Source organism: Anguilla rostrata, chromosome 4 (assembly GCF_018555375.3).
Source record: "Anguilla rostrata isolate EN2019 chromosome 4, ASM1855537v3, whole genome shotgun sequence".
In the NCBI taxonomy this organism is placed as follows: domain Eukaryota; kingdom Metazoa; phylum Chordata; class Actinopteri; order Anguilliformes; family Anguillidae; genus Anguilla; species Anguilla rostrata.
This window is the reverse complement of record NC_057936.1, coordinates 18,048,260-18,075,631: the sequence shown is the minus strand read 5'-3', so window position 1 is coordinate 18,075,631 and position 27,372 is coordinate 18,048,260. Positions and strand designations below refer to the sequence as shown.

General features: G+C 40.1%; 1 protein-coding gene across 4 annotated transcripts in view; it reads right to left on the bottom strand.

Annotated features, from left to right (window-relative positions):
• Positions 1-27,372, bottom strand: part of scn5lab (sodium channel, voltage gated, type V-like, alpha b) — a 129,088-nt gene that overhangs the window by 30,234 nt on the left and 71,482 nt on the right. For all 4 annotated transcript variants that reach the window (XM_064331080.1, XM_064331078.1, XM_064331077.1 and 1 more), the window contains one exon: positions 6,570-7,007. In XM_064331080.1, coding sequence (XP_064187150.1) covers positions 6,570-7,007 — 438 coding nt within the window. The remainder of the gene's footprint in view (positions 1-6,569; positions 7,008-27,372) is intronic.

Here is a 27,372-nt window from a genome sequence, read left to right as displayed (position 1 = left end):
ACTCAGGTTGATAGAGCAGCTCTCTCTGTTTATGAGTGTAATGAACTGCAGGATGTCACCTTCAGCTACCTCGATTCATAAAAAAAAGTATTTTTTTCCTGCGTACCTGCAATGTTTAGTGTGCACACAAAAGCCTTTAAAAGATGTAAAAGCGGCTGTTCAGGATAATAATATGCATATAGTCTTAAAGAAGTACAATATTTAATCACTCAGTCCTTGACAGGAAACCTGCCACTGCTTTATATGCTGATTGATAAAGATGAGCAATATGTGTTGCAAAATGATCCATCCAGATCAAAGCTCTCTTGCAGCTCAGTGCACTGGTTTTATAGCAAAAAATAACTGATTACTATAGAAATGCAGTGAGACGCAGAGAAAAGTTTTTGCCTTGATAAAGAATAGGCCAGTACTGTAATAGCAATGAATACTGTTGCCTGTTATAGAATAGACCAGAATTATAACAGCACTGAATACTGTAGTTAAAAAGTTACATTCATGTTAATTTATGGTTTCGTTTTACAGCTTATTTTTAAAACACAGGGAAATCTTATTATACTCACAGAAATGACTGCTTGAATCTCAGATTAACAATCCTTATTTTGAGAAAGCTCCATGTCCCATAACTTCACCATAGAATAAATCACCTTTCCTGAGATAATCTAGCTGACCCTCTAATTGTAATCTCCCGCTAAATTTCACCTTCTCACTGTCAACAAGATGGACAGGAGCATGCAAGGTGGAAAGCATAACAAGCCTCAGAAATAACATCCCAAAATAATCAAATAATCAAACTGCTAGCATGGAGCTTTAAGCCTTGTAATCAGGGGTGACAAAGGCTGCTCCTGGAGGACCACGCAGCACGATTAAGTGAAGGAAAGTATTATGGTAATTAGGTAAAAGAGGTGCTGCAGGGACAAAATGGCTCAACCTTCTCATTAACATGGCACGGCACGAGCACTGCCATTAACTTTTCTAACAGATTCCGGAATGGCCCAGAAGCACGGGAGAAAACGGCTTCATCATCTCCCTCTGGTGGCAACTTCAGGCATTACAAGAACACACGCTGATGTCAAATAGCTGCTGTAATGACCTGTCATGGACAGGGCAAAGACAGTGAACAGAAAAGGTACTTCAGAACCATTCCAGCATTCTAGTGACCCTGACTGCAGTATGGATTTCCTTCCCCCACCCACACCTTCTCGTGCAAGATGTAAAGCCTGAACCCACACGTGACACGCTGACAGGTAGATTGTCAAAGTTGATGGGGAGCGTCAAAGGTGAAAAATTCCATTCATCTATGGCAGTCCTGAATTCCATCAATGTTATAGCTGTGGCAAATTTGTCATGCCACAGAATAGCTGCATGCTGCACCCTACCAGCCAGCCACATGTGATTTTAAGGTTGGCATCATCATGAAAATAATAAATAAACAACAACAACAACAACAACAGTAATAATAATAATAATAATAAACAAACAAACAAACAAATAAATAAATAAAATATAATGATTAAATAAACAGGTTAAAAACTCAAGCCATGAGGTACAAACAATACTTCACATCATTTTGTAAAATGTAACTGCCCTTGTGAGGTAACTGCCCCGTAATGGCCACAATGAATTAAGTCCCTTATGAAAAGGCGCCATTCAAAATTCCACCTTCCACGTTCAGAAAGGAGGACGGCAGTTAACGAGGGCTGCGCTTCCTATTTCGTCAGAGGCTTATTTCCGTTCCCCGGGTAAGCACATCTTCAGTGTGAGGAGAGGAGGAATGGAGAGCGGTGGATTGCTGCTGCCCCTTTAATCCGCTGCGAGGGGATCTCTGAAGCCAGCTGCAGCATGCTGCGCAGGGGCCTGCCTTATCACCCAGCCAGCTGATTGCGAGAGACAGCAAGGAGGGAGGGGTGGGCCAGGGATAGAAAAACAGGGAGTGAAGGGAAGTCAGAAAGGACGGAACGCGACGCTCGGAGAGACACGAACGGAGGGGAACCGCGGAATCCCTGAACTCAGAGCGGACCACCCGGTGGTCTGCTTTGTGCCTCAGCCTCCGTTTGATTTTTTTTATTGGTTTATTTTTTACAAGCAAGAGCCTCCAGCGTGGATTCGAGGTCTGATTTTCCCATGTTCAGGCGTTCTCATGTAACCACTGGTCAATCAAAGGCTCAGCTGGAGATTAAAAGACTTTAACAGATGAGTGGAGTCCTCACTGTACACTGTCAGACTCTGACATCACAAACCAAGCCCCAAGCCATATTGATTCTCTTCCAATTCATCAGAGAAATTAGCCTATGGAGTAAAAGTAACTGTGTGTGTGTGTGTGTGCATGCATGTCTGTGTGTGTTTGTGTGTGTGCATACGTATCTGTGTGTGTATGTGTGTCTGCCAGTGAGTACCAAGGGAGCCCCTCTCTTGTTTGTCTGAGAGCTGAGTGACGCCCTGACAGAAATCAGTAGTCTCCATTTGCGCTCTCTTTTTTTTTACAGTAACGATTAGCTCCATGGGGCCTTGTGAGCAACGTGACAATTATGAAAGAGCTTGCCCCAGCATGGCTGCCTAGTTACACAACCGGTCACATGGGGGGTCTGCATGAAGGAGTACCGTGATCAGACAGCCAGGCTGCCGGTGACAAAACCCACACCCCAATTCCGACAGGCAGATGGGGAGGAGGCAAGCATCGTACTGGAGTCAGGGCCTCACGTCCCCGTCCTGCGACAGAGGCCCAGATTGGGCAGTCATTTCAGACAGCACAAAATCATAATTTCTTTAGTTTCCTTTGCATTTTTCCACCCAAACTTTATGTTTTAGCTGAATTTTTTACAGCTAATATTTGAGGATCTTCATTTTAGAAACAGCATGTATAGTTATTCAGTGTTTTTATTTTGTACTGTAACACTTGGATACTGGTAAATATATTCAGTATTTGGCGCCAAGACAATGATTACTTATGATGGGTTATTAAATGGCCACCCAAGGTTGAGAGATCTTCGCATAAAATGAGCAATGGCAGAATTCAAACATTTTACCTTCAAAATGTTCAAAAGTTATTTTTGTATTAAAAACAACAATCTTTGCCATTGCCACTATAGTACCCCTAGTTCCAAAAGCTATAAGTGGAACACATGTACAGGACAAATTTAATTACTGGCATGGCATCCACTCTGTCAGTTCAAAAGTGTTTCTGCAACGCAAAATAGCTCTGGAGAAACCCGAAACAAACCAGAACAGAAAACAGCAAATTTCTGTGTGGGTGTACAGCGTTTCAATTTATCTGCAGAGAAGCTTAGGCCTGCCTGATAGCCAGCTATTAACTTCTCAGCGGTCCATCTCTGGGCAGAGAGGAACAGCACAATCCACAGCCTTTCGAGAGGAAGTGAAGATGCTGCTGGATTCAAGCAATAATCTATGTGACATGTTTGTCTCTTTCTCGCAGCAAAAATGCATGATCGCACAAAAGGAACTGGGGAAGGCAGGCGAGGTTCCAAGAATACATATCTTGCCTTATATCGTCTTATTTTAGTGAGGCGTTTCCAGGCTGTTCGAAATACAGCAGCACTGTACAGGAGACTTATAATAGCCTCACCAGATGTTTTCCTCTCTGTCCCCATCCAGGTCAACACACGAGGACGTGAGGGAACAAAACCACAGCAGCTTTAATTGCAATTCATAGAGCAATAGCACTGAGAAGAAACATGTAAATAGCAATTCAATAAAACAATAAAATAATTATGAGTAAACCAAAAAAGCTGAAACAATGTGTATGCATTTTAAGTTATGTATTTTAATAATCCTGCCGTACTACCTCTATATATATATAAATCATGTAAAAGAAAAATAATAATAATAATAATTTTTAAAAAATCCATAGGTTTATCATAGTGGAATAAATTAATTCCAGTATTCTGACCTTACTAAAGCCAACATTTGCAGCTGCTGTCTTCATTTTTATAACCTGACTACAATTTTAATATACTGACATCTTGCCAAATCTTTTTGACACTGTTATCTTTCAGTAGTCACAGTTTAATCAACTACATTTAGTTAAATTACTGAATCTCTATCCAATCATCAAAATGGCAAAGTAAAAAGCCAATGGCTTCTTTCTATGATCTCTTGGCTTAATATATGGATGTTCATAGAAAAACCTGAGAATAAGTAAATAATGTCATACTCAATATTATGACGATCTACATCAAGGTTCCCACAAAATTCTAACATTTACACACAAATTAACCAGCTGGGCAGGAGAGAATGTCTATAATACATAAATATCTAAAAACAAAAACATTAAGAAAATAAAATGCTTGCTTCATATTGAATACAACCATTTTCAAGCATCAGCTTTAGATCCATGTGGTTGATTATTGAAATATCCTACGTACCTACTGTAATGGGCATATTGGCCATGTTCACAGGTTAGAACTGAGGATGAGATTAATGAGACAAACAGCACCTATTTCCGATTAGATTCAGTGAAATCCTGCTTCAGGTCTGAGAAGCAGAAACTTATGAATCTATGCATAAACATGCCTTATTAGTGTCCATACACAGTTTATGGTAAGTGTTTTTAGAAATCTAGAATCCGCAGTTTTCATTTTCTAGGCCACATTTCAGGCTTGGAACTTGTTGTTATACATAAACATGATTAATACAACCTTGGAAAGTGAGAAAATATTAGCAGGAATAAAGCCATAAAAAGACTTTGTGGCATGCAGTTCCTCCGGAGAAGCGGATTGGTCTCGGTCACGCCGGCTGGTGGAGAGAGCACACGCACCTGGGCTGTGTTAACTAATCAGCCCAGGTGCATAAAAGTGTGTTCCTCTCCACAGCTCAGGGCCGAGACCGAGAGCTCACGCCGAGAGCGCATTTCTGATTTTCGTTTCATTTAGTTTCACTTTTGTTTCTTTGAATACGACTAAGAAAGTAAACCGCCACTGAAAAGCAGGAGGGGCTGGTTCGGTAGAAAGCGGGCAAGCAACGAGCAGCATATCGAAAAGTGGTCGCTCGGTTTTACTTTCTTTCGTCTTTCTTATTTTAGTTTATTGTTTAGGTTTATTGTTTTCACCCGGAACCCGTGAGTGGGAAGGGTGAAGATGTTGGTTTATTTATTTTCGTGTTCGCGTGTGTTAGCACTCTCTCGCTTCATGCGGTAACCAACGGTGTTTCCCAGAACTGCCGCATCTCCCTCCCAAGGGTGTCACGCTGGCGTGTGACAAACATTTAAAAAGATTTTTCTAAAACACCATTGTCTTCTGTTGGCTTTATTTATCTCTCTCAAATAAATAAAGTCACCATGATGTTAGGCAATGTGTTTGCATTTTCAAACAGCTTATAATTAAAAAGGATTTTCAAGGCATCTTATTAATAGGATATTCTGAACACCCACTATTACCCTTGAACTCTGTACTTTGATGTTTTAATTCAACTCACTTTTGCCTGACTAATCCCTCAGTCACTAGGCTCAGATTAACAGCCCATAGGTCGATAAACCTCTCTGTCCCTTTACTTAACCCTAGAGAAATTCCCAAGATCATCTAGCTGACCCTCTAATTGTAATCTTGCTCTAAATTTCACCTTCTCGCTGTCAACAAGATGAACAGGAGCACTCTGCGGGGTGAAAAGCATGACAAGCCACAGACAGAACATCACAAAATAATCAAATAATCAAACTGCTAGCATGAAGCTTTAAGCCTTGTAATCAGGGGTGACAAAGGCTGGTCCTGGAGGACCACACAACATTAATAAGAAAGGAAAAGCTCTGCAAGAGATTTCTCTCACCAAATTAGACACACTATTAGACACTAAAAGAACTCACATATGTTCCATTCTAATGATACTGGCATTGGAAAAATGTTTGTACAAGCAAACTTTGCTGGATGAACTGACATCTATTGCAATTATAAACACGGGCATATCAAGAGCAGTAAAGCTTTTACTTATAAGAAATTGAGAGGCTGAGGTTTCATGGCCCATACACATCAGCGTCAGCTCGATCTCTATAATAGGCTGCTGGAGACATATGTTGAGAGGATGAAAAGAAAGGCAACTTAAAAAAATATTTGGGATCTACAGCCACCAGAGCCCAACCTCCATTGACGTGCTCATTAAATTTCTTAATATTCCAATGTTCACTTGGCACCACTACAGCCTGACCTGTTAGGCTATTCCATCTTTCTGAATTCTAAGTAATGCCTGTCAATGCAAGCCTGAGGGGGAGGTGTGATTTTGTTAAAGATAAATGCATTATGAAGTGACATTTCTATATCATATGTTTCCACTAATATTTTGGATCACAAACAAGCTGTTTTAAAAGTGTGAGTAAAATTTTATATTTAAGAACTGAGTGACAAGATAACATCAGTAAGATATCTGCTCTAAAAATCACCACCACTAGCTGCCTCCAACAAAACTACTTGAGGTGCACTATGGCCTTCTGGCACTAAACCATCTGTTATCAAAGTAACTGCAATGGCATACAGTTCCGGCTTTTTCAAGCTGTTGAAAAACAAACAGATGGGGCTTTAAAAAAAGGGGAAAAAAACTGTGGTAAAGCCGAAGGGCAAGAGGCTCACCTGCTTGGTCTCCTCTTCCTCCGAGCACTCGCTCTGCTCCTCCTCCTCCTCCTCCTCCTCCTCGGGGAACTCCACGTCGGACTCCCCAGGAGCGATGGGCACGCTTATGGTCAAGTTGGGGTTGGTCATGTAGCTGTCGCCATCGGTGACGATGTACTTCTCCCCGTGGCGTCCGATGACCCCCACCGTGCCGTTCCCCTCAGCGTGGTTGCTCATGCGCTTCAGCTTCAGCATGGCCTTGGCCTCCTTGGCCTTCTGCCGCCGTCTCTTGAAGTTACCGTTGAAGAAGTCGCAGATGGCCCGCCTCAGCCAGCCGACGCCCCTCTGGATGCGGGCGAAGGCGATCTGCAGGTTGTTCATCTCGCCATCGTCGTCGGGCGCGGAGAGGTTGTCCGCGCTGAAGGAGCTCAGCAGCAGGGCCAGAAAGAGGTTCAGCACCTAGAGGAGAGTCAAACGATCATGAACGGGTGATAAAACCAGGGCCGTTCATTCGTTCATCAGTTTTCGTTACTTGTCAGTTTTTTTCCACCCACAGACATGATAACTATAGCCATGGGAAAGAAAGGGTCAATTTACCCTAGCCCTTATGCCCTAGCCGCTGTGTTTCATCATAAGAGACTCAAAAGAAGCAGAGGCAAAAAGATTTCCTTCAAATCTGAGACTGTTGTTTACTTCAGTGAGAAAGAAGTGAGATTTCTCGACATAAAACAGCCCCTGTGACAGAAAACATCTCTGCCTTCTACATCGTTCTTCACACAGTAAATGTGGAATACTGAGATGCAATCTTACAACTTAAAAACCATTCGACAGAAAAGAATCATGTCAATCTTCGCCCGGTGGTCCAGAGTAAAACATTCAGCATTCAGCATTTTGTCTGTAAGAGAAAGAAGAAACCCTGCGATGTAGTGCCCAGGGAATGCAAACAGGTGTGATTTGGAGATGGTCTGAAATGTCACAATGCCTTTGGCTGTGAAAGGCAGGCCTACGCGTCCCCGATCAACCTGCCGCCCCGTGTGTTTACAGCTGCTTTTGTGTCTCAGAGGGCCTCGTGCGCTGATTGTGTATGAATGCCTTTGATTAAAAAGCTTGCAGAGACACATGCGCTTTAGACAGGAAATCATTTGTTTGGTCAAGCAAATAAGGACGGTATTTAATCAAAGCATTGATAACGTACAGCTAAGAGAGCACTATAAATGCAGCCCATTGTAGCCCAGCGATTGTGTTTCTCTTCATGTTTGTAATGGTCATATGTAATTAAGCACCTCTCATTGTCTCTTTATTTATGTACTACATTATTTAAACTTTAAACTGAATTTACTGAAATGTGAAACCACAACAGCAGTATTATTTACAGCATTCTAAATAATTCCTCGAAAATAATTTAAAGCTCCAATATCAATAACCTGGCCTATTGATTTAATAAAATGAATTTAATCTGGTTCAGCTTTTAAATTCCAATCCAACCTCACAGGGGCATCCATCAGTCTAACAACTGAAAGAGAAAGTGGAAAACAGAGCAGATATTCAAATGTACTTGATTAAAAAGTTCCCCTCCTTATTGGAAAGTAAACGTAGCCACCCGATCAAATATCTGCGCGTTGAATCAGTTGCCATGGCTCCGCATTGTCTTGGTCACCTGTGCTGCTCATTTGACAAAGGGGCTCTCGTGTACTGAAGCTTAATCATGTGTCCCACTGTCAGCTCCATTGTGCCAGGTTGTCACCTCTAAAACGCAGCAACATCAGGGACGCACAGCCTGTCTGCTCAGACAACGCTGGGCTCGCAGTCAGTCAGAGGGATTGGGTCTCAGACTGCTCAACCTGCTGGAACTGGACGAGGGGATATATTTCACGTTATGGAAGTAGTGCTCCGCGGGACAATGCAGTACGCTCGCTGAACAATGGAGCAGCAGAGCAATGCACCGGAAACGTTGGCGGAAGGGAATATCACTATACCGAAAACATTTTTGCCCTCTAACCTTCAGGCTACAGTAAAGCACCTCCTGAAAATAATGAAGGACATACATCTCAGTGAAAGCGATTATTGGAGGCTTAAGACTAGAATAGTCAACCTGTTATGAACTCATTTGATTGGGTCCACCCATTTTCAAGAAACATTTTAAAAAGAATGTATTCTGCTTCTGAGGTAAAGCACTGTAAACATTTCTGTCACTGAAACATTTATGACTGAATAGTGGTTATAGCACTGAGCTCCTGAAGGATATATATTGTGGTGGGGAAGCTGTTGCATCCTTATGCAGAAAACTTAGGTCTAGCAATCCGTCAGTACACATATACATTAAGTTAGAGAACCTCCTGTCTTCTGAACAAAGAACCATTCTGAAACGCCACAACAGCAGTATTATTTGCACGATTCAAAATAATGCTTTTAAAATGCATTAAAGATCCAATATCAATAATCAGGCATATTCTGATACATGAATAGCACAATAACATGTATGATGTTCATACTTTCTAATTGAAACATATGCAGAGTTGTTGCTCTAGCACTGACTGCCATGATGATTGACAGTTCATGAACATGTATACCATGCTCTTTACTGAACGAGATTACCCTGTAGTTTTTCTTTAATTACACTGCTTGGATGGATGCTTAGCAACTGCTGTTGCCCAGGCTTTCCTGAAGGCAAACACCATTGAAATGAGGAGCCACATCCTTGGGACTAGTCTCAGGGGGATACACAGGCAGTGTTGATTGAGTGAGGAAGTTACATGCTAACGAAAGAGGCTACAGGGCTCGGTCTGTCAGCGTGTGGCTGAACGATGAGCCTGAAACTAGGCACCGTTGCCAGTCTCTCCACGGCAGGCGCTGGCTGTGACAAGAGTTATTAGGAGTCTTAATTTTATATTTTCTGTCCTTCTAAATGCATCCTGAATATACCAATCCCACACTACTAAAGAGCACCTCCCTTTGAAATAGCTGCCTTCGAAACAACATGCAAGTGAGGCACAATAAAACAGAGTGTAGGTATTACTGACCTTTAAAAAACTAAATATTTAGCTCAAAAATGGTTTCCCTTTACATTTGCTTGCATAGTAGGACCATAGTAGGAGATATGAACTGGTCTTAATTTTTTTGTCGGCTTTGCAAATGATACACCTGTTTGAGTTGCAAATTCCTTCCAGACTGTTTGAGTTTGTTTTTTTTCCCCCTTCACATCTAACACTGTTCATGTTGCATTGTTGACCAATAGTACAATGAGATATCCATTTTTCTAATTATGATAGTATTTAGAATAAGCATTGCGACTGAAATGCACAGAGCACGTTTTGTCAGGAAACTCTTGCTGCAGCTGACCATTGGTCAGCCTCAGTAACCATATGCTCTCATACTCAATCAATCGCATCCACACATCATTACCGGAGCTCCATTTAAAACCAACAGTCAGACTTCTCAAGTGCTACTCCTTGCCTGTCCTGCTCTTTGCTTGCTACGCTTGCTGCAGCTCACAAAATTGCACTCAAGGAATTATTGCTCTAACAATCACTCACAGCTTGTGTTCCGTCTCCATGCTGGAGGGATATCAGTATGATCCTCTGATGTTTCAGGGAGCAGCAGGTGCTGTACTGTACACATAGATTAGGGTTTGGCACTTGGATGATCTGCTGTTTGGAGGTTTTGGTATTTCTCCAGTTTAGTAGGGGATATGTATCGTGATCCTTGTTTGATAGGTTAGTGCACACTGGTGCATGCACAGATGGAGCTAAAGCATATTTATTTAGTCCCAAACCAAAAGTAATTGCTTTGCATTTTCATTGATGTTGTTCATTTAAATATGTGAGTTATCCTGACTGAAATGTCTTTATTTATAGAAAGTGGCAATTATTTCTATTTAATGTTCACCTTTTACATTCCTGATGGGAAGGGGTCAGTAAGTCTTAACTGTGGATGATGCTTTCAGTCTCACACCAACTCAGTTGATCAATCAGCCTGTAACCATGCGATGTGTACCCCAGGTTCTGGTATAATCCTTTATGAAGTAAACACAAAATAAGGGCATGATCTGGAAGGGGATTAAAATATGGATGTTTTTATTTTCTCCCAACTGGCTAATTTTATAACTTTAGCTTATGAAAGCTACTAATGAATAACTTTACTTATTAATAATGACTAATTATTAATTACTAATTAATAATACCAACAGTATTAAATGCAATACATTTTCAAACAGATAAAATCAAACATAGTTACAAATATTCAACCAATCATAGTATTTACATATTCACTAATTGTGTATTTATATATATATATGTACTGTGGATATGTAAAACTGTATTATTTTCTGGTATTTTTTCATGGTTTTCATCTCAGAAAACCTCTTATTCAGGCCGCTAGTCTCCATGAAATGTTTCAAAGCACAATCCTATTAACATTTTTGAGAGGTTTCATTAAATAAATGTGTTTGTGCCCTGCCTTGTTGACATGCTCTCATGAAATCCTTCATTGATATCATTAAAACTGAATTAGTTAACTGCCATGAGCATTTGTCATGAACTGAAACTATTATAGAGCAGTGTAACTCCGAATTCAACTGCTGAACACCATTCTGAATTAATTCACATGTAATACAATACAAACACTACAACGTATTCACTACATGTACCAATGTATTCGCCTCAACATTCAATAACATGCTCAAGACTCTGTGGTTCAGGTTTCAGGTATGGGGAGTTTGTCTCCTAATTCTTCAAGTGTTCTACCAATAGAATTAGTTTAATTATTGGTATCCATTTGTGACTGGTTGAGTACAGTGATTGGTTACATGTGCTGTCAGTCCATAATGGCACAAAGTAGCTGGGATAAACCTTGGCTTTCATGTGACCCCAATGGGAGTAAGCTGCTTTTGCATGATTAATGTATGGAAGACCAGCCCCCGTGTCTGAGGATAAATCTGTACTGATTCAGCATTCAACATGGAAAGCGCTGGTAATGCTATTAAGGACTATTATGACAAAATAATCAAATATTTCAGCAGAGATAAAAATGATTCCACGATATCTCAGGTGCACATGCCTGCCATTGCTCTTTATTTCTAGAACATTTATGCCCGGTTACGCATCCTGTCTCATGCACAAGCGCAGTGCATAGAAAAGGGAACACATCCGGACTGATTGACAACGTAATGCAATTCCCGAGGTATAAAACACATGCAGCCTTAGAACACACCCTGACGGGGGACCTGATTCTTATGCAAATGAGACATTCATGCATTTCTCACCCTGCTGTCTCAGATAAGACCGGAGAAAAGGGGACTTTCCCCAAACATGGAATGTGCTTCCGGCCAAAGCGTCACGCAGACGATCCACTGCTTCGGTCACATTACCTCTGTGAGATTTTGCAAGCCCGTTTCTATTCCTGTGTTAACTTAATTGAGCTGCAATTTGTAAATAATTTGTAAGCACTCCTGCACATTATTCAATAATTTGTTGCGCTGCTCTTAACCAAAATTACTTTGGGGCATTGCTGATGGAGTTGGACTCGCTGTCATTAATTTGGGCAACTGGTTCAACTGGTCTCCTTGCTGTTTTGTCAGTTAACTATTATGTATAGTGTTTACATTACAAGCAATCGCTTCCACTAATGTGAGAAATTCTAACTGCTGCTACAAATCAGTGCAATGCCAAAAAATTATATATTAGCTGCTTTAGGGTATGTAACAATAATGAAAGTGAAGACATTTGCTCATCACATAAATAACCTCTTACATTTACATTCCTCATTCACTCGGGCTACAATACACACCATCTAAAACATAATTACATACCCTGTAGGTATGTGCAATTACGGCTGTCATGTGTATAACACATCAGGGCTGCTCAGCCCGCAGGGCCTGTTTTATGACTGACGCTAACAGTTGAAATCTGTATTTCTGCTGCTGGAAGACATGCTGTGGTACATTGTCTGAATGTCAGATCGATAAGGCAAACTTGTGTTTGTAATGACTAATCTGTGAGCCAAGGGCATGAGCGCGTAGCTGCAGAACCTTCAGCTGGTGTGATCATGTGAGAAATTAGATATTGCGACGACCCTGTCTGGTTGCGGTCAAAGTTCCATTCCTGCATTCCGACAAAATGAATGTGCAGCGTATCATACATTTTGTAATGTGCCAGTATTACTAAATAAGGCAATGATCAACTCTCTTATATTTGCTTTGATCCTGTGTTCATTTCCTTTGATATAATTGATTTTCTTCAATTAGTTCTAGAATGTTGGGACTTTATTTAAAATAAATGTTGTTTTGTTTTAAATGTTTGTAATTCATGATGCATATACAGTTACCTGACTTTTGATAATATAGTAGGTGGTGTTTAGTCGTGGCTAACTTGGCTTGGAAGAAGAAGAAATTAACAATTATTTAGACAGGTCTAAGAAGTCCAAACCCCCCTCAAAACCTTGAAGACAACCACTTAGGGCAAATTACTGAATCTTACTGTAACTGGAAAGGCTCACACAAAATGGCTACAGTTGGCTGCTTGCCATCTGTTTTACTGACAGGCAGTGCCTGAGGGCTGTTCAATAAAACAGAACAGGTTGTGTGGCAGGACTTGTAAAACTTTTCTGGCCATTACAGTACAACTGCAGACCACTGTGGGGCAGATAGTCCTCAAGAACAGATAACAAACCTTTACACAAGGGAACAAGAGAAAAGACGACAAAAACTGTGCTACTGGGTCAGCAACAATCCCACCCCTAAAATGAGTTCTAACTATATAAAGCTATTCATCTGAAGTTAATTCAACATATTTTTGTAGCTCCAGTGACATGCTGTATTGCTTAACGATTGAGCTCTTGAGTATAATCCACTGAAAATACAGTGGCATGGATTTGTGGGGCTAACACATAGTCCTGGAGGCAGTGTTGACCCATAAGCCCATCTCAAACCCCACCAGCACCGGAACCCTTGCAGCTTTGCGCGGCCAAACCCAGCAACAGATCAATATGTTTACTTCATCTACGGTTGCGTCAAAATCTACCCTGACAGAAGGGAACTGATAGCCCATATCCTAGTCTCAATAGAAAAACACCCAAATAAAATTATCCAGGGGCTCAAGGCCTTCATATAAGGCTGGCTGGATGTATCGATTTGCTTCATCCCACTCAGTTAAAAACTACGGGTATATAATATGATTTTTGATACAAAAATGAATATTCTTTATAGATACATAATAGAGATTATAAAGGCAGTATTTTTCTATTTTAAATTCTTAAGCATTCACTTAAACCTGGATTCCAGAATGTCACATACACTTCAGAATGAGAATGTCCACCCCCTCGTGTGAGTCACATTCAAGAACATGGACAACTGAATGCTTTTTAACTTATGTTGTTAAAATCAGAATATAATGTAAGCAGTCTTGATGAAGTCCAACTCATGTCAACAAATACGTAGCTGCTACCCACTTCATTCAAATGACCCAAGACAACTTTTCAACATTAATTATCATCCGGGTACATCAGTAAAATGTATTGAAATACTTAATTAGCAGTTTAGCCAGGATACAAAATATGTAGAAAAAACAACAATATACTGTATACATAAATGGCATTTCCTTTTTCATTTTATAACTCATTTTATATCTGAACAGAGCCATCTTTGAACCTAGGTGTAATAGTTAGATTTGAAATAGTAATGTATATTATGGTTTTCACTTGTTGGCAGTCTGTCCTTTCTGCATTGCTTTCATTCTTATTCATTCGTTTGTGGAATATCCTTTAGGGGAATTATATGTTAACCTTTCCACATCACTTAAGGCAAAAATATTTATTTCCTAAAGATAGCCAGCTTCCTATATGCAAGTTTACATGCTATAAGAAAACAGATTTACAAAATTTCATAGAAGACATCCACCGTCAGCTTCAGTGAAGTGAAGTCACTTCAATTTCAAGAATTAATCTGTTTGTTTAGTGTGCCAAGAAACCAAAGTCTCGTGAGACGGTAAACCCCACGTCACTCACTTCCTCAGTGCGTAACACCAACCGCACCAACAACAAAACAGATTCTCAGTAGATGAATAAGGGTCAGACATGAGGAATTTAGTCTCGCTTAAGGAATAAATCACGTTAACAGCCGGCGACCACAGCAGGTTTTCAATTTGTGAGATGAAATACTCTCCTGGGGCATATATGGTTTACCTCATTTGGTGGCCTTGCACCACTGACATTGTTAAGGCCTGGAGCTATATTGCCATATTAAGACCTCAACTCATACAGAGAACAAGGACCTGCATTTGCCTACTGTACAGGAGTTCATGGTCCAAAAGTGCCAAAGAGAAACATTACACTTCCAGTACTCCTGAATATAACTCTTAGAGTTATGTCCTCACTCAACCCAAATCATTCTCTATATACAATAATTCATTGTCATTGCTGCCTGGATAGATAAGAGAGATAAGCTGAGACATTTAAGACAATATACAAACACAAACACAATTTGAAATTGAAGCAGGTGCAGAACAAAACTTAAATAAATAAAAAAATGAGTAGACTATTTATTTTCTATGCTTAAAAATCCCCTTCCATTCCAGCAGAGATCTATAAAAATAACAGATGATTACAACTCATCAGGACTGCAAGAGAACACAACATGGCAACATCTGCATTTACAGTCACACTCAGAAGATGCAGATTACCATTGCAGTCTTTTCGTGCCATATGCACAAATCCTCACATTTTGAGCAATAAAATGCCCATCTCTTCTGAAAAACACTTGGTGCAACATGTATGTGCTGTTTTGTAGAGAATAGAAAATACCAAAAGATTTTTTGAGCTTGAGATCCGTCTTGCCAGATTCCTGCTCAAATGGGCTACTTTTTTTTTGTTGTTGTGCAGGAAAAAATGGCTTCGGGGGGGTCACCGTTTTCAAATATGGCAACACTGCTTGAGATAAACAACCAAGAGCCCCCAAAAAACAGAGCTCAAATGCATCAGATTGACTGAGATCAGTTCGGGAAATGGAGAGAGGGCCCGAAAAATTAACAATATACTGCATGCTTTGAGGCCATTACGAGAACATGGTTTGAATATAAAGCTTGCAGTTTCACAGGATAAAGATCGCACAGCCGGCTAGCCTCACAATCTGACGGGAAGTGAATATTTTCAAGACTAGAAGTCAGTCAGGTGAACTAAAATTACCATCTGGCAAATGAGAAGGTTATGTAGTAGAAATAAATTGTGCATTCCACTGGTGTGACACCCGTTAATCACACTTTGAAAAGATAGAAACAAACCGGAAATATCTTGTGTTGAAGGGTGAGGGTCTAAGGTCTAAGCCGATTCTGGATTTATTTGGATTATCTCAATTTGTTGCATAACGCATTGCTCAAACGACATGATGGCAACAGGCAAAGAACATACTGGGGCAACCATCGACACTGCTCACTCTCGAGCCTGACACAACACAGCTCTATTCTAGTGTACCACTTAGAGCTTCTCCAGCCTTACACCCTCCCTGAGACCCTGCTCATCCTCAGCATGCTTAGACTTGCTGCGGTGATCCTTCCCCAGCTGGAACACTGTCATGTGAGGACCAGTGACCACTACATTTCAATAGCCTATAGAAGACACACATTTTAAAATGAGCTTCTAGCATGCTGGTAGTCGCCATTTTAATTTGAATTTCTACAATTCCTTTTGAAATTATTACTTCTATGATTGCCTTTCACTGGCTTTTAAATCCTACTTTCCATTTCATTCTACATTGTCCATCTATCACATTTTGTAGAATCGTTGTGTTGGTGATTTAGTTTACTTTATGCCCCATTGCCAATTGTAGTACTTGTAGTACTTTGTAGTGTACTGCATACTGAGAAGGCCTAATTACGGGCAGAGGCTAGGGGATGAAAAACTAACATGTATATTGGGATCTCCCACATCCTCCATTAAAACATGGATACTGCTTAATCACAGTACCACACCTCTACAATCCTATCCCTCCAGATATTTAACTGCATACAGGTACCTGCATGCATAAAAGATCTAAGGTAAAGAGTCGGAAACTCCAGGGGTCAGAAAGTAAAAGTTCTGCCATGTGTTTCTCCCAACCAAGAACTCAGTCAGCTGATTTCACCAATTGGTTCTACTGCCTGGCTGAAGAATTGTGCTAATTAGCAAATCCAGGTGATTGCAACAAAATACTAGGGAGGAGTTTTACATTCTGAACCTGAATTTTCCTCCCAAGTACAGCAGATAGAAAAATGCCGTAGAACCGTAGAACTCAGACAGAGATGACCATACACAAAGAGCACCGGCACACTGATTATCATAGCTCTCCCTCACAATGCACAAGCTGGTAAGATACAGCCCCTTCAAAGGATGAATGAAACATCCTAAGTCACCAGTCAAGTAAGGTCACCGGTGGGGCTGCTCTTCTTGTGAATGGCAGCAGCACAGGCGTTTGTGCTGAGCACCTAGCGCTAGAAACCAATGGGCTGCAGGTAGCAGGTAGCAGACATGGAGCCGAAGGGCAGCTCTGCAAGGGAGATAATTCTCCAGGGGAAACCTTGACGATTCCCCATCAATAAGCAGTTGCCTGTAATTACAAGTCATTAAAGTTTGCTCTGAGCCCCTGACAAGATGCACCCTGCTGTGATGAACAGCTGCTGTGTCACAGCTCCACAAACACAAGACCTCCCACTGAAACTGAAGGGCCCAGGTTCATGGAGAGTAGCTTTACGCAGGTGCTGCATGCGCATCAGAGTGACAGCATGACTTTTGCAGGGATTTCTTTTTAGGTTTATTGTGATCCCACATAAACAGCACACCCTAGCCATTTGCATCAGGTTTGTTTAAATCACCAAGGACCAAAATGAACTCATGTATGGCATTCACTTGTATTTAAAGATTTTTATATATGCTATACGAATATGAACCGACTCCAATACAGTACAGAACTTACATGTAATGATTGTGGGTCTGATATGATTTAATAAAAACAGACTGTTGCCAGATTGCTGCATTAATGTTGGTACAGCAAATAGAGTTAATATGAATTATGAATGCCACTGAGGATTTAACTACAGTAATCTATTCTTCAGCAGCAACAATATTACCAACAAATGAGTAATACAGCTTATTTTGTTCTTTTATACAGGAAATGGTTGGATGGAATTTCATAATAGTTTTCCCTCAACTGTCAACAGCAATACAGGCAAAATTACAGTGCACATATACATTTGCCATTAGCTTGCAATGTTCTGCAGACTATAAATGAAACACTCAATGATGAAAAACACTTGACGAGACTTAATATGTATTAACTTATTCCTATTACTTTATTCATTACAAACCAAGAAACTTTCATAAAACTATTTTATGTTTATTTTTAGGCCTTAAGCAGACACACTCCAGAGTGAGTAATAAATGTGAACACCTAATGCCACATCATTAAGGGTTACAACTGACTGTAACCTTTAATGTATAATGATAGTGACCTTTAACTTATCAAAAGTAGTTAATACATGAACCTACAATACAAAGTTAAGTGTCATAGTAGGTTTTCGAAGGAGATTGTAGTGATTAAAGCAGAAAATGGGCTTGAGCTGGTGGGGACCGATTGCACACACAGGGAGGCTAGCAAAGAGAGAGATGCAGATGTTCATTCTGGACAGGACAACAACCATGACAATCAACCGGGTACAAAATATGTTGTAAGGAAAGGATGGATTTCACGGAAATAAACTAAATCTCCAAGAATTGTTGTAATATTCTCAGTAAAAGACTGAAAGAAAAAATCTTATTATCCAGGACTACATTGATTCTTGTTGTGTTGCCAAGGGTGATGGACAAAGCCTTGGGGGGGGGGGGGGGGGCTGTGGGGATGGAGCAAGTAGGTAGAACACCTGGGTTTTGCCAAGATTGATGGGGTCTGATAATCCGACTGAAAATGTCTAAGAGACAAGCTTTGATGCGTGAGGTAACATGCATGTTCCTCCATGGATGGAAAGGAAAGAAAAAGTGTGTGCTGATAGCACAGCAATGCTATGAGAAGCCACGGGAGGACATTACTAAGATGAGAGACTATAAGTACAAAGAAAACAGGAGGGAGCTGTGAACAGATACCCTGTGGGACTCTCATGGTAAGGCTGTGGACCTTAGAGACAGAGCTATGTCATGTTACCTGACAGGAGCGGTCAGAAAGGTATGAAGATAACCAGGTTGTAGCAGCATTAGTTGGTAGCTGCACAAAAACAGTGCTGCAAGTGTAAAGCAGTTTTAAGGTCAGTGGTCCAGCCCAGGGGTCAAAATGAAATGTTCCATGCCCAAACCATATTCAAGCCATTCCTTTTTAAGCAGCTTTTCAAGTAACATGCCGTAGCCACATGCACTTATCTCCAGTTCCCTGCGCTTAAACAGGGCTTTTGATTCACATAATGTAAGCTTTAAATTGTCAATGGCAATCACCTGACTGCCAATTAGTAAAGAAGTGCACCTGGCTGCTTCTTCCAGGAAGTCCAAGGCCTGAGCCTCATGGGAATTGTTGTGTTTTTCCTTCTCAACTGCAGTTCCCATGACACAAAATAGAAGCCATTTCTTAAAGGGAAAACCTTCTCTTAAAAGGGGCAACCCTGTGGATGCAGTCTTTAAAAGCACTATTTTATATGCTTTGGTAGGGAAAGATAGTACTAACAAACTACAAACTTATGATAACATACATTTCATTACAAAAGCATCAGAAATAGATTTTCTAGATGGATTTTACATTACAGTAGCTAAATAAATTAAAGCCAGCATTTCCTTCCCTGGTCCTCAAAAATTAGGCAAATTGATGAAAGAAATTAATTTTTGTCTATGGGGGCTGATGCTTAAAAAGTTATACCAAATAATGTATTCAGAAGTTGTAGGTAGTGTCTGAGGTTTACTGCTCATGCTAGTCTGAATACTAAAAATAACTTAATAGTACTGGCCTTTGATTCTAAGAAGGAGTCTTGATCTGGAGTCATTAGTCATAGGTTTCCAGCTCACAGCTGGGACCACAGCAACATCTGGAAGGCTAAGCCAATGATGTCTGTTTACCATGGAACCCAATGACAGCAGTATGAATGTCAGTCAGGATGTTTCATTCAGCCATAATTTTCACGACCAACTATCTGCATGACCCCAGGTCTTATATTCAATATGTCATCACTGTATTTTGGCTATGAAAGCCCTAACTGTAGGTACGTTTTGTATGTACTTGGTGTGAGGATGATTGGTCCAGTGTCTTCCTGCTAACACACCTATTCCTAAGATGTTGCCCTGCCCCCCAGCGTTAGATAATGTGCAATACGAGCCTGTTCAGTTTGCAGTCCTGAGGCTATAAATAGACCATTATCTATGAAGCCAGACACAGGCAGCTGACCTATGTTATCATACAGTACCTTTGTAGAAACAACAGGTGGTAGTTATGTCAGTCATAGTAGATTGTCTTGCACAGAACACAGGGAGGGAAAAATAAACAAGAATAATCTACAATATTCCTGACCTTTCTGTTTTCTTGACACACTTTGTACATAGACTGACCAAAAACTCTGCTTTGCTGATTTCAGTTAGTGGGCTATCACACGCCTTCTGTAAGTTTGCGACCAAGAAACACAAAAACAGCATGAATGACATGACCTTTAGGCATGAACACTCCAAGACACGATTAAGCAGTGGATGTGACAGTCATCTCGAGTCAGCTAGAAAATATATTGTCTCACACTCAGGACAAAAATATATATATATATAGCCTATATTGCAAGCTTGGAGCTTGGTATCCCAGAAGTAACAAAGCAGGAGCTGATGAATTAGAGAATTGAAGTCAGTCCAGTAACTACCAGTGACTACCAATGGTGGTAGTGGTAACCAGCTAGGTACCATAAACTGACATATGTGAATGGACCAGAGAAGTCACAACTACAAAGCTGGAAGCAAATAACAACTTCACTAAAGATTGCTATTCTTTTATTTTTCAAAACGCCCTTCAAATAAAACTATCAATACATTGCAAATGTATTGGTTAACTAACTAATGTTCTTTGAACAAATAGTACAAAGAAGAGAATTTGTTAGGGAGCTAGAAGTTTGTCAAGAAAATCTAAAAAAAATCATTGTGGCATGCTCATTCTCCTGTGACAACGATGGATACGTCCATTTGACCAATATATTTCTTGCAACATACAACATTTTTAAAATAATATTTTTTTCAGCACACAAGTATATAGCAATTGTGACTAATCATAGGCTAACAACAGCTTCATAAACCTGGTTAGATATGACTCAAATATAGCTTGTTGGTGTAAACAAAACTGATATGACTAAGTTATCAAACTAGGAGACATCTTACAAGTAAAATAAAATGTTCTCTGTAAGTAAATACTAGCATTAAATATCTATGTAGTTGGTGAATATAATTACTTTAGTTTCATTTTTCTTTACAGACAAAAACATACATATACAGAACAAACCCTGGTCATTAAAACTAGAGTGCATAAAAATTATTACCATGTTGATGGAGCTCCTGCTATAGTAGGCAAAATTCAACCACTGGAGCAACAGGTGTGACTATTTAAATATTTTAATTTCAATCTTATGTTATTTTTAAGACAAACATTTGAAGTATTAAGGTATGAGTATAGCTGCGAAATTTTAATAATTTTAATTTCTAGCTATATAGCTGCTGATTATTGCTGGTTAGCTTGTGTTTAGGGGTGAGGCAAGGGGAGAAGGTGATTCCATCTATTTGCCTGCTGTTTTGTGGTTTCCTCTGCTGTCTCCTAAATCCTGTGAGGCCTTCAGAACCAAGGACAGTGGTTGCCTCACCTACAGGCATGCACAGCTGAGGTTGATTAGTAATAATGCTAGCTGATGCTTGTTCCCATTTGTCAGGCCGGTTATAAAGGCACTACTTGCTGTGCCTAGGGGAAGATCTTTGTGGACACAGATGATATATGGACTCCAAAAAAAAAACAAAAAAAAAAAAAAACTTGATGTTAACAGTTTGTGCAAGTTCAAAGGCTGCTTTCCTTATTTACAAGAGGATTCATAACAAAGAATGTTATTTAAAGTCCACTATACCAGGCCCAGGAAAAATGAGGATAACCACATCAGAAATGAAATATCCCTGGTAAATCCAATAGCTGTCTGTAAAAATAAAAAAATACTCATATACTAAACTAAAAACTAAATAGAAATAGCGGTCCAACTTTTCTCATGGACAAATTCTATAATTTTTAAAAGCATCGGATAGGGGGTGGGTGGTTTTTCATTTTATTTTATTACACTACTGGCTGTAAAGAACATGAGTGCTCAAAATGTAAAAGAAAAAAAAAGAAAATGACAATAGTTATCTACTTGTCTGGCCAATCTAGCTGTTCTAACGAGATATCGGAACAAGTAATTTTGAAATGTAGCTAAGAGTATTTAATCTGCAACATTAAACCAGTGAATAGTCTGTCTATGATGCAGTTTTCACATGGTGCACCAAGAGTTGCCAGAATTAAGCAGCACCGCCTAGAACTGCAGCAGCACTTATATTTCTAGTGGCAAATTAAAATGAAAATTCAATCAATTCCATTCAAGCCAAGCCTCAGCTAGTTGGAATAGCTGACACTTTCACTGCGAACCAGGAGCCAGGACCATAAAACAGTATGCTATGTACAGCCGTTAACACCAACGAAAGACAAGGCTTCCATACACAGACTAGCACCACTAGACACAAACATACAGAAGACCAGCGGCCTTCAAACCAAAATGTGCACCCTGGGATAGAGCACCATCTCAGGCTATATGCACACCAGAATGAACAAAATACACCCTGTGTGACTGTAGAACTAACACAACAAAAAGAGTTTCATTATTTCTGCCGTAGAATATCTGAAAAACTCAGGCTTGAATCAGTTACAACTCATGATTCTTGAAATATAGGGGATAATGTAGAACCACTAAAAACTGGTGGAAATCTCTGGTTTAAGTAGTTCAATAGAAAGTCACGTAATTTGCAATCCATAACAATTAACACTACAACCTGGAATGTGTGGAATCCAAACATCCTTTTGTGCACGAGAACTTTAAGAAAAGTTTCATGCACATGCCACAATGTTCCGTGTTTTTCAAGGTTGTGCACTAGCAGTTCTGCATACCCATGCACACATTTTGGTATATTTCTTTTTTTACTTTATTGATTTTTACAGTCTTTAAAAAATCAGTATATTTATTATTATTATTATTATTATTATTATTATTATTAATAATAATAATAATAATAATAATAATAATAATAATAATAATAAATACATTTTTTTTGTCTGACAGCAATCCTCTAGATTCTATATTCCTTTTTTCACTGCACTACCCCAAAAACATACACTGATCATTGGTACGTTACAGTCAAAGAGCACAACCTCAACAGTTTAGTGCATCAAATTACATTTCAGCATTTAGCAGACGCTCTTATCCTGAGCGACTTACAGAGATTACTTTTTTTTTTTTTTTTTTTACTACACACAATCCATTTACACAGCTGGATATTTTACTGAAGCAATTCAGGTTAAGTACCCCGCTCAAGGATACAAGGGCAGCAGGCCGGCTGGGAATCGAACACGCAACCTTCGCACTGCATTCACAATTCCCTAACCATCACCATCACAACAGGAAACAAACATGCCACATTACTAGGGCTTCAGGATGTATTAGTATTGCTTATTTGTTGCACACTTGGAAAATCATGACAAGAAATCCATGTCACCCTGAACATGTTTACTGTTTGGAGGAGGAAAGCTTTCCGCCAGTAAACCCCAGTGTCTGGTCTTTTTTTAGTCGGTAGAGTGCTTACACAGAAAACTTGTTTTATATACGCCTACTCCAGAGAGTTACGCCTCGCTGTGACAGATGTCAATGCATCATGTGAAGGCACTAGCTGAGGGCTAATCCCTTTTGAAATGCTAGTTAAATCCATGGCCTCTGACCCTCCCAGACACATCCATTTTCCTAGAACTCTACATACTGTACTGGCTGTAGGACTATCACATGATCACTTTAAGCAACACAGATGCTTTAGTATAATTCAGCAGATGGATCCTCACTTCTATAGATGGGTGTCCTCAAAGTCATATATGACTTTTTTAAAAATCACAATGGGAGTACAGGATTGAAAATAAAATATATAATACTAAGGGCATGATCAAAAACTCTGCTGCTGCTTCAATAAATTATGCTGCACAATTAAAATACAATATATTATCTTTCCTCACACAATCACTGTTAAGCTTTGTAATATTAACATGTCAATTATGCTGGCAGAACACATACACAGTACAAATAAATAATTACATAATAAATACATGTTTTATTTAATTTCAATTGAACAGTCTTTGAATGCCATCAAGACAGTGCAAATTACTAATCAATGTGAAGCATATGCTATTCATAGTTCTGTAATAGTCATTGTACAAAAATAGCTCATTATGCTGTACCCTAAAGGATAAAGTGACAGATAGCATCCAATGTATTAACTTTAGATAATAAAGAGAAAAACATAAGAGTTGCTTTGTAATTTCATCAGTATCAACAAATCTAAAATATGTATGATATTTTAATGGACCCTGAATTCTGGATATCTTTGTTGCATTGAATATGCACAAGAGTGCTACAAGCCTACAGCGCTCATTAAAAAAAGAGTTAACTGCATTGGCATTTCCATTTCTATTCTCGTAAACATTGTTCAGATGCACTAATATCAGTCGCCACGTGTGAATACAACATAATTACTTTCAAATATTACTGTAACTAATAGCATTCCCAAAAATAGCATGTGTCACCAATTGAATATCAGCAATCTAACATCTGACACTGAATCTGTTTCGCAGATGACACAGCCTATGATAATTAATACCAAGACCGTGTAGCCGCCGCTGCTGGGACCTACGGAGAATGCAAAATGGGACCCTGGTATCCAAAGGAACAACAAAAATGTAAAGAGAGGAGGAGAGCATTCCGGGATCACACTTGATGGCGGTGAGGTGCTAACTAATGACAGTCATGAGGAGGCATTAACACCCCGCATGCTAAAGAGTCAGATACGCGGGGAGGCACGACACTCAGCGGTGGCGGCATGGCGGGTAACTATTAAAAGAGAGCCACTTGAGGCTCTGAGTTACAGACGTCGGGCGGTCAGCAAAGGAAGGTTTGAGAGCATGAAACTAAAGCTCCTGAGACACATCTGATACAGAAGGAAGGCGAGAACCTTGTGGAGTTAACTAAATAACTATTTAGGCATTGATGAGGAGGCTGGGCATGGGCTTTCATCGCGGTCGAACTGGAGCTTAAATTCTGAGATCACACGGTCTGCGGTAATGCTGTGAAAGCTTCGGCTTTCATAGTCTTTTTTTTTTTTTGTCTTGTGCTCTTTACAGCTGCAGGGTGGGCATTTGGCTGTCAGGAACAGCAGTCACTGAAATAATTGTGATTCTCAGCAGCAGCATTGAATCATAACACCTGCAAAGGCCCAGGTACTGTCAGAGAACTGTCCTTTGATTGGCCAAAGCCAGGGCAAAAGTATGCACTGTTTAAAAGTACACACCGGCCACATACACCACTACTGAAACCCTCTGCTTTGTACAGTGAATTCAATTTAATGCATACAAAAATGAATTCTATATCATATTCTATAACTCCTTTTTATTTTATGTGATTGAGTTAAATACATCTATAAATCAAGAACAAATTGTGCCAAGGGCAAGCCTACGGTGTCAAGATAATTTAAGGTTATGTAGAGTGACGACTAATTTGTCAGTAGTATGTCTGTTTCATTTTTCACCACAGCAGGAAGGTGAGTTGCTGTGACACAATTTACTCAATCATTTAGAGTCTTCAAACCTGAGAGATTTAAATAGACAGTGTCGCTTATCTGATAACTTCACTTTCACCTCTCCGGTTGCCATGTCCCCCTTTAAATAATTCTAATCATTCACACGTGTGCACAAGCTGAAAGCCTATCCATTCCCATCAGCAGCAATGACTGAAGCGTGTCGCATGCACCCTGACACAGTCGACCAGCCGGCCCTCTCTATTTTCAAATATCGTCCTTTGTTATCTCTCCACTGCCCGAGCCCAGCTTCCATTTGAGTTCATGTTTAAGACTGAAACGACATGGTAAGGTAACACTGTGCGACAGAGATTAAAGTGACGATTAAAAGGAAAAGTATCCTTGCGGTTCCATTCAAGGCCAAAGTATACCTGACCCCAGTGACCCACTTATGCTAGAATACACGTCTCTGGTTACCGGAATTGGCCCAGGACCCAAGCCGCCTGCTTTTCGGGGTTGCTGCGGTGTCGTAATGATTGGTGTTTGCGCACGCCGTGCTGGCGGGACTCTGACTGGACTCCAGAGAATGCCATCGCCATGGCGCTGCGCAATTCCCCCCGCTCCGCGCAGGCCCGTGTGGAAAACGCCCTTTCCATGCACAGCTCCACGCAGCTGTCCTTTGCACCGTGCGGGAGATGAACACGGGAGCCGCGGGGTACGGATGTCGCTGCTCCGCGCCGTTTACGCACTTACGGCGCTTCATTAAACACGGTGTATTAAAAAAGAACCTGACCTCAAATGCAACCAGGAAGTGAAAGCCAATAGCGACCCCTGCACAGGTTAAACCTTGTTTCCATTCGCACAGCTTACTGGACATCACTTAAAGCTGACACCAATTTCCTGAATTCTGCTGCGTAGTTTTCACAACTGCCTAAATAAACCCACACGTACTGCTATTCCAAATAATACTTTTCGATTTACAAACTGTTGCACACAGGAATATATGCGCAATAAATTAATATCAAAGTACTGCAGAATGCATTTCCGCATGTCTTTATGAGCTAGTATACCTTAGCACAGTGCAGAGCAGTAGGGACCAAGCTGTTTTCAGAGGGGTTTAACCTTAGACAGCCTTATAGATAAATCCTTGGAGGTGACACCGTGTGATGCTCACAGCAAAGCTATGCAAAACATCTGTGAAACCCATTTTATGACAGCTCAGCCATGTTAAACATTTCAAGGAAAATGTTACGCATGTGCTTAAGGGGGCGTGTACTTAGAGAAAGATAATATTGGTTGATTGTGTCTCAAGTAATAGACATTCCACATGGCTACCTTACGAACACAGCATGCTTGAAGTCAAACAACATCACAAGCAAATACTAATTTCTTCTCTATTCATATGTTAAGGGCTCTCTTAATTGGGGATTAAGTATGTACTTGGAAATGCATGGTCCAACACACTTGTATCTAAAGAAACAGAATGATGGATAAAACAGAAGATAACAGCATTGTCTGGTTGTGTTTCACACTTTAGACTTCTGAAGAAAGATGATACTCCATGAGTGCCGGATCACTTAACTAAATTGGCCCCAATTCACATGGTGGCTGACCATGAAAGTTCACAAGTGTCCGGCTGCATCTTTAGTTTGTACAAACTGAGAACTACCACACAACCTTTTGCTTCAACAGCTAACATCAGATACATGTTGCTGTGGAACATTGTTAAGGCACCTAGCCTTTGGAATCCTTGATAATGTCATTATGCATGTTGTTAGTATGAATATTTGGCTATACACCCATACACTAGTCATACTAACTCACAGAAGGAATGGAGAGAAGGAGAGGTGGTGTTAGTCCCTATAATACGTTACATTGTCTCCCCAAGCTTTCAGTCTTACTACACATGCTGTGCAGCTGCTAAGTAGCGGAGAGCACAATGCAAGGAAACTGAGCTATAGACAAGCTATGCAATTCCATAACTTTTAATGTGATGCAGTTTTATATATATACTTATATAAAG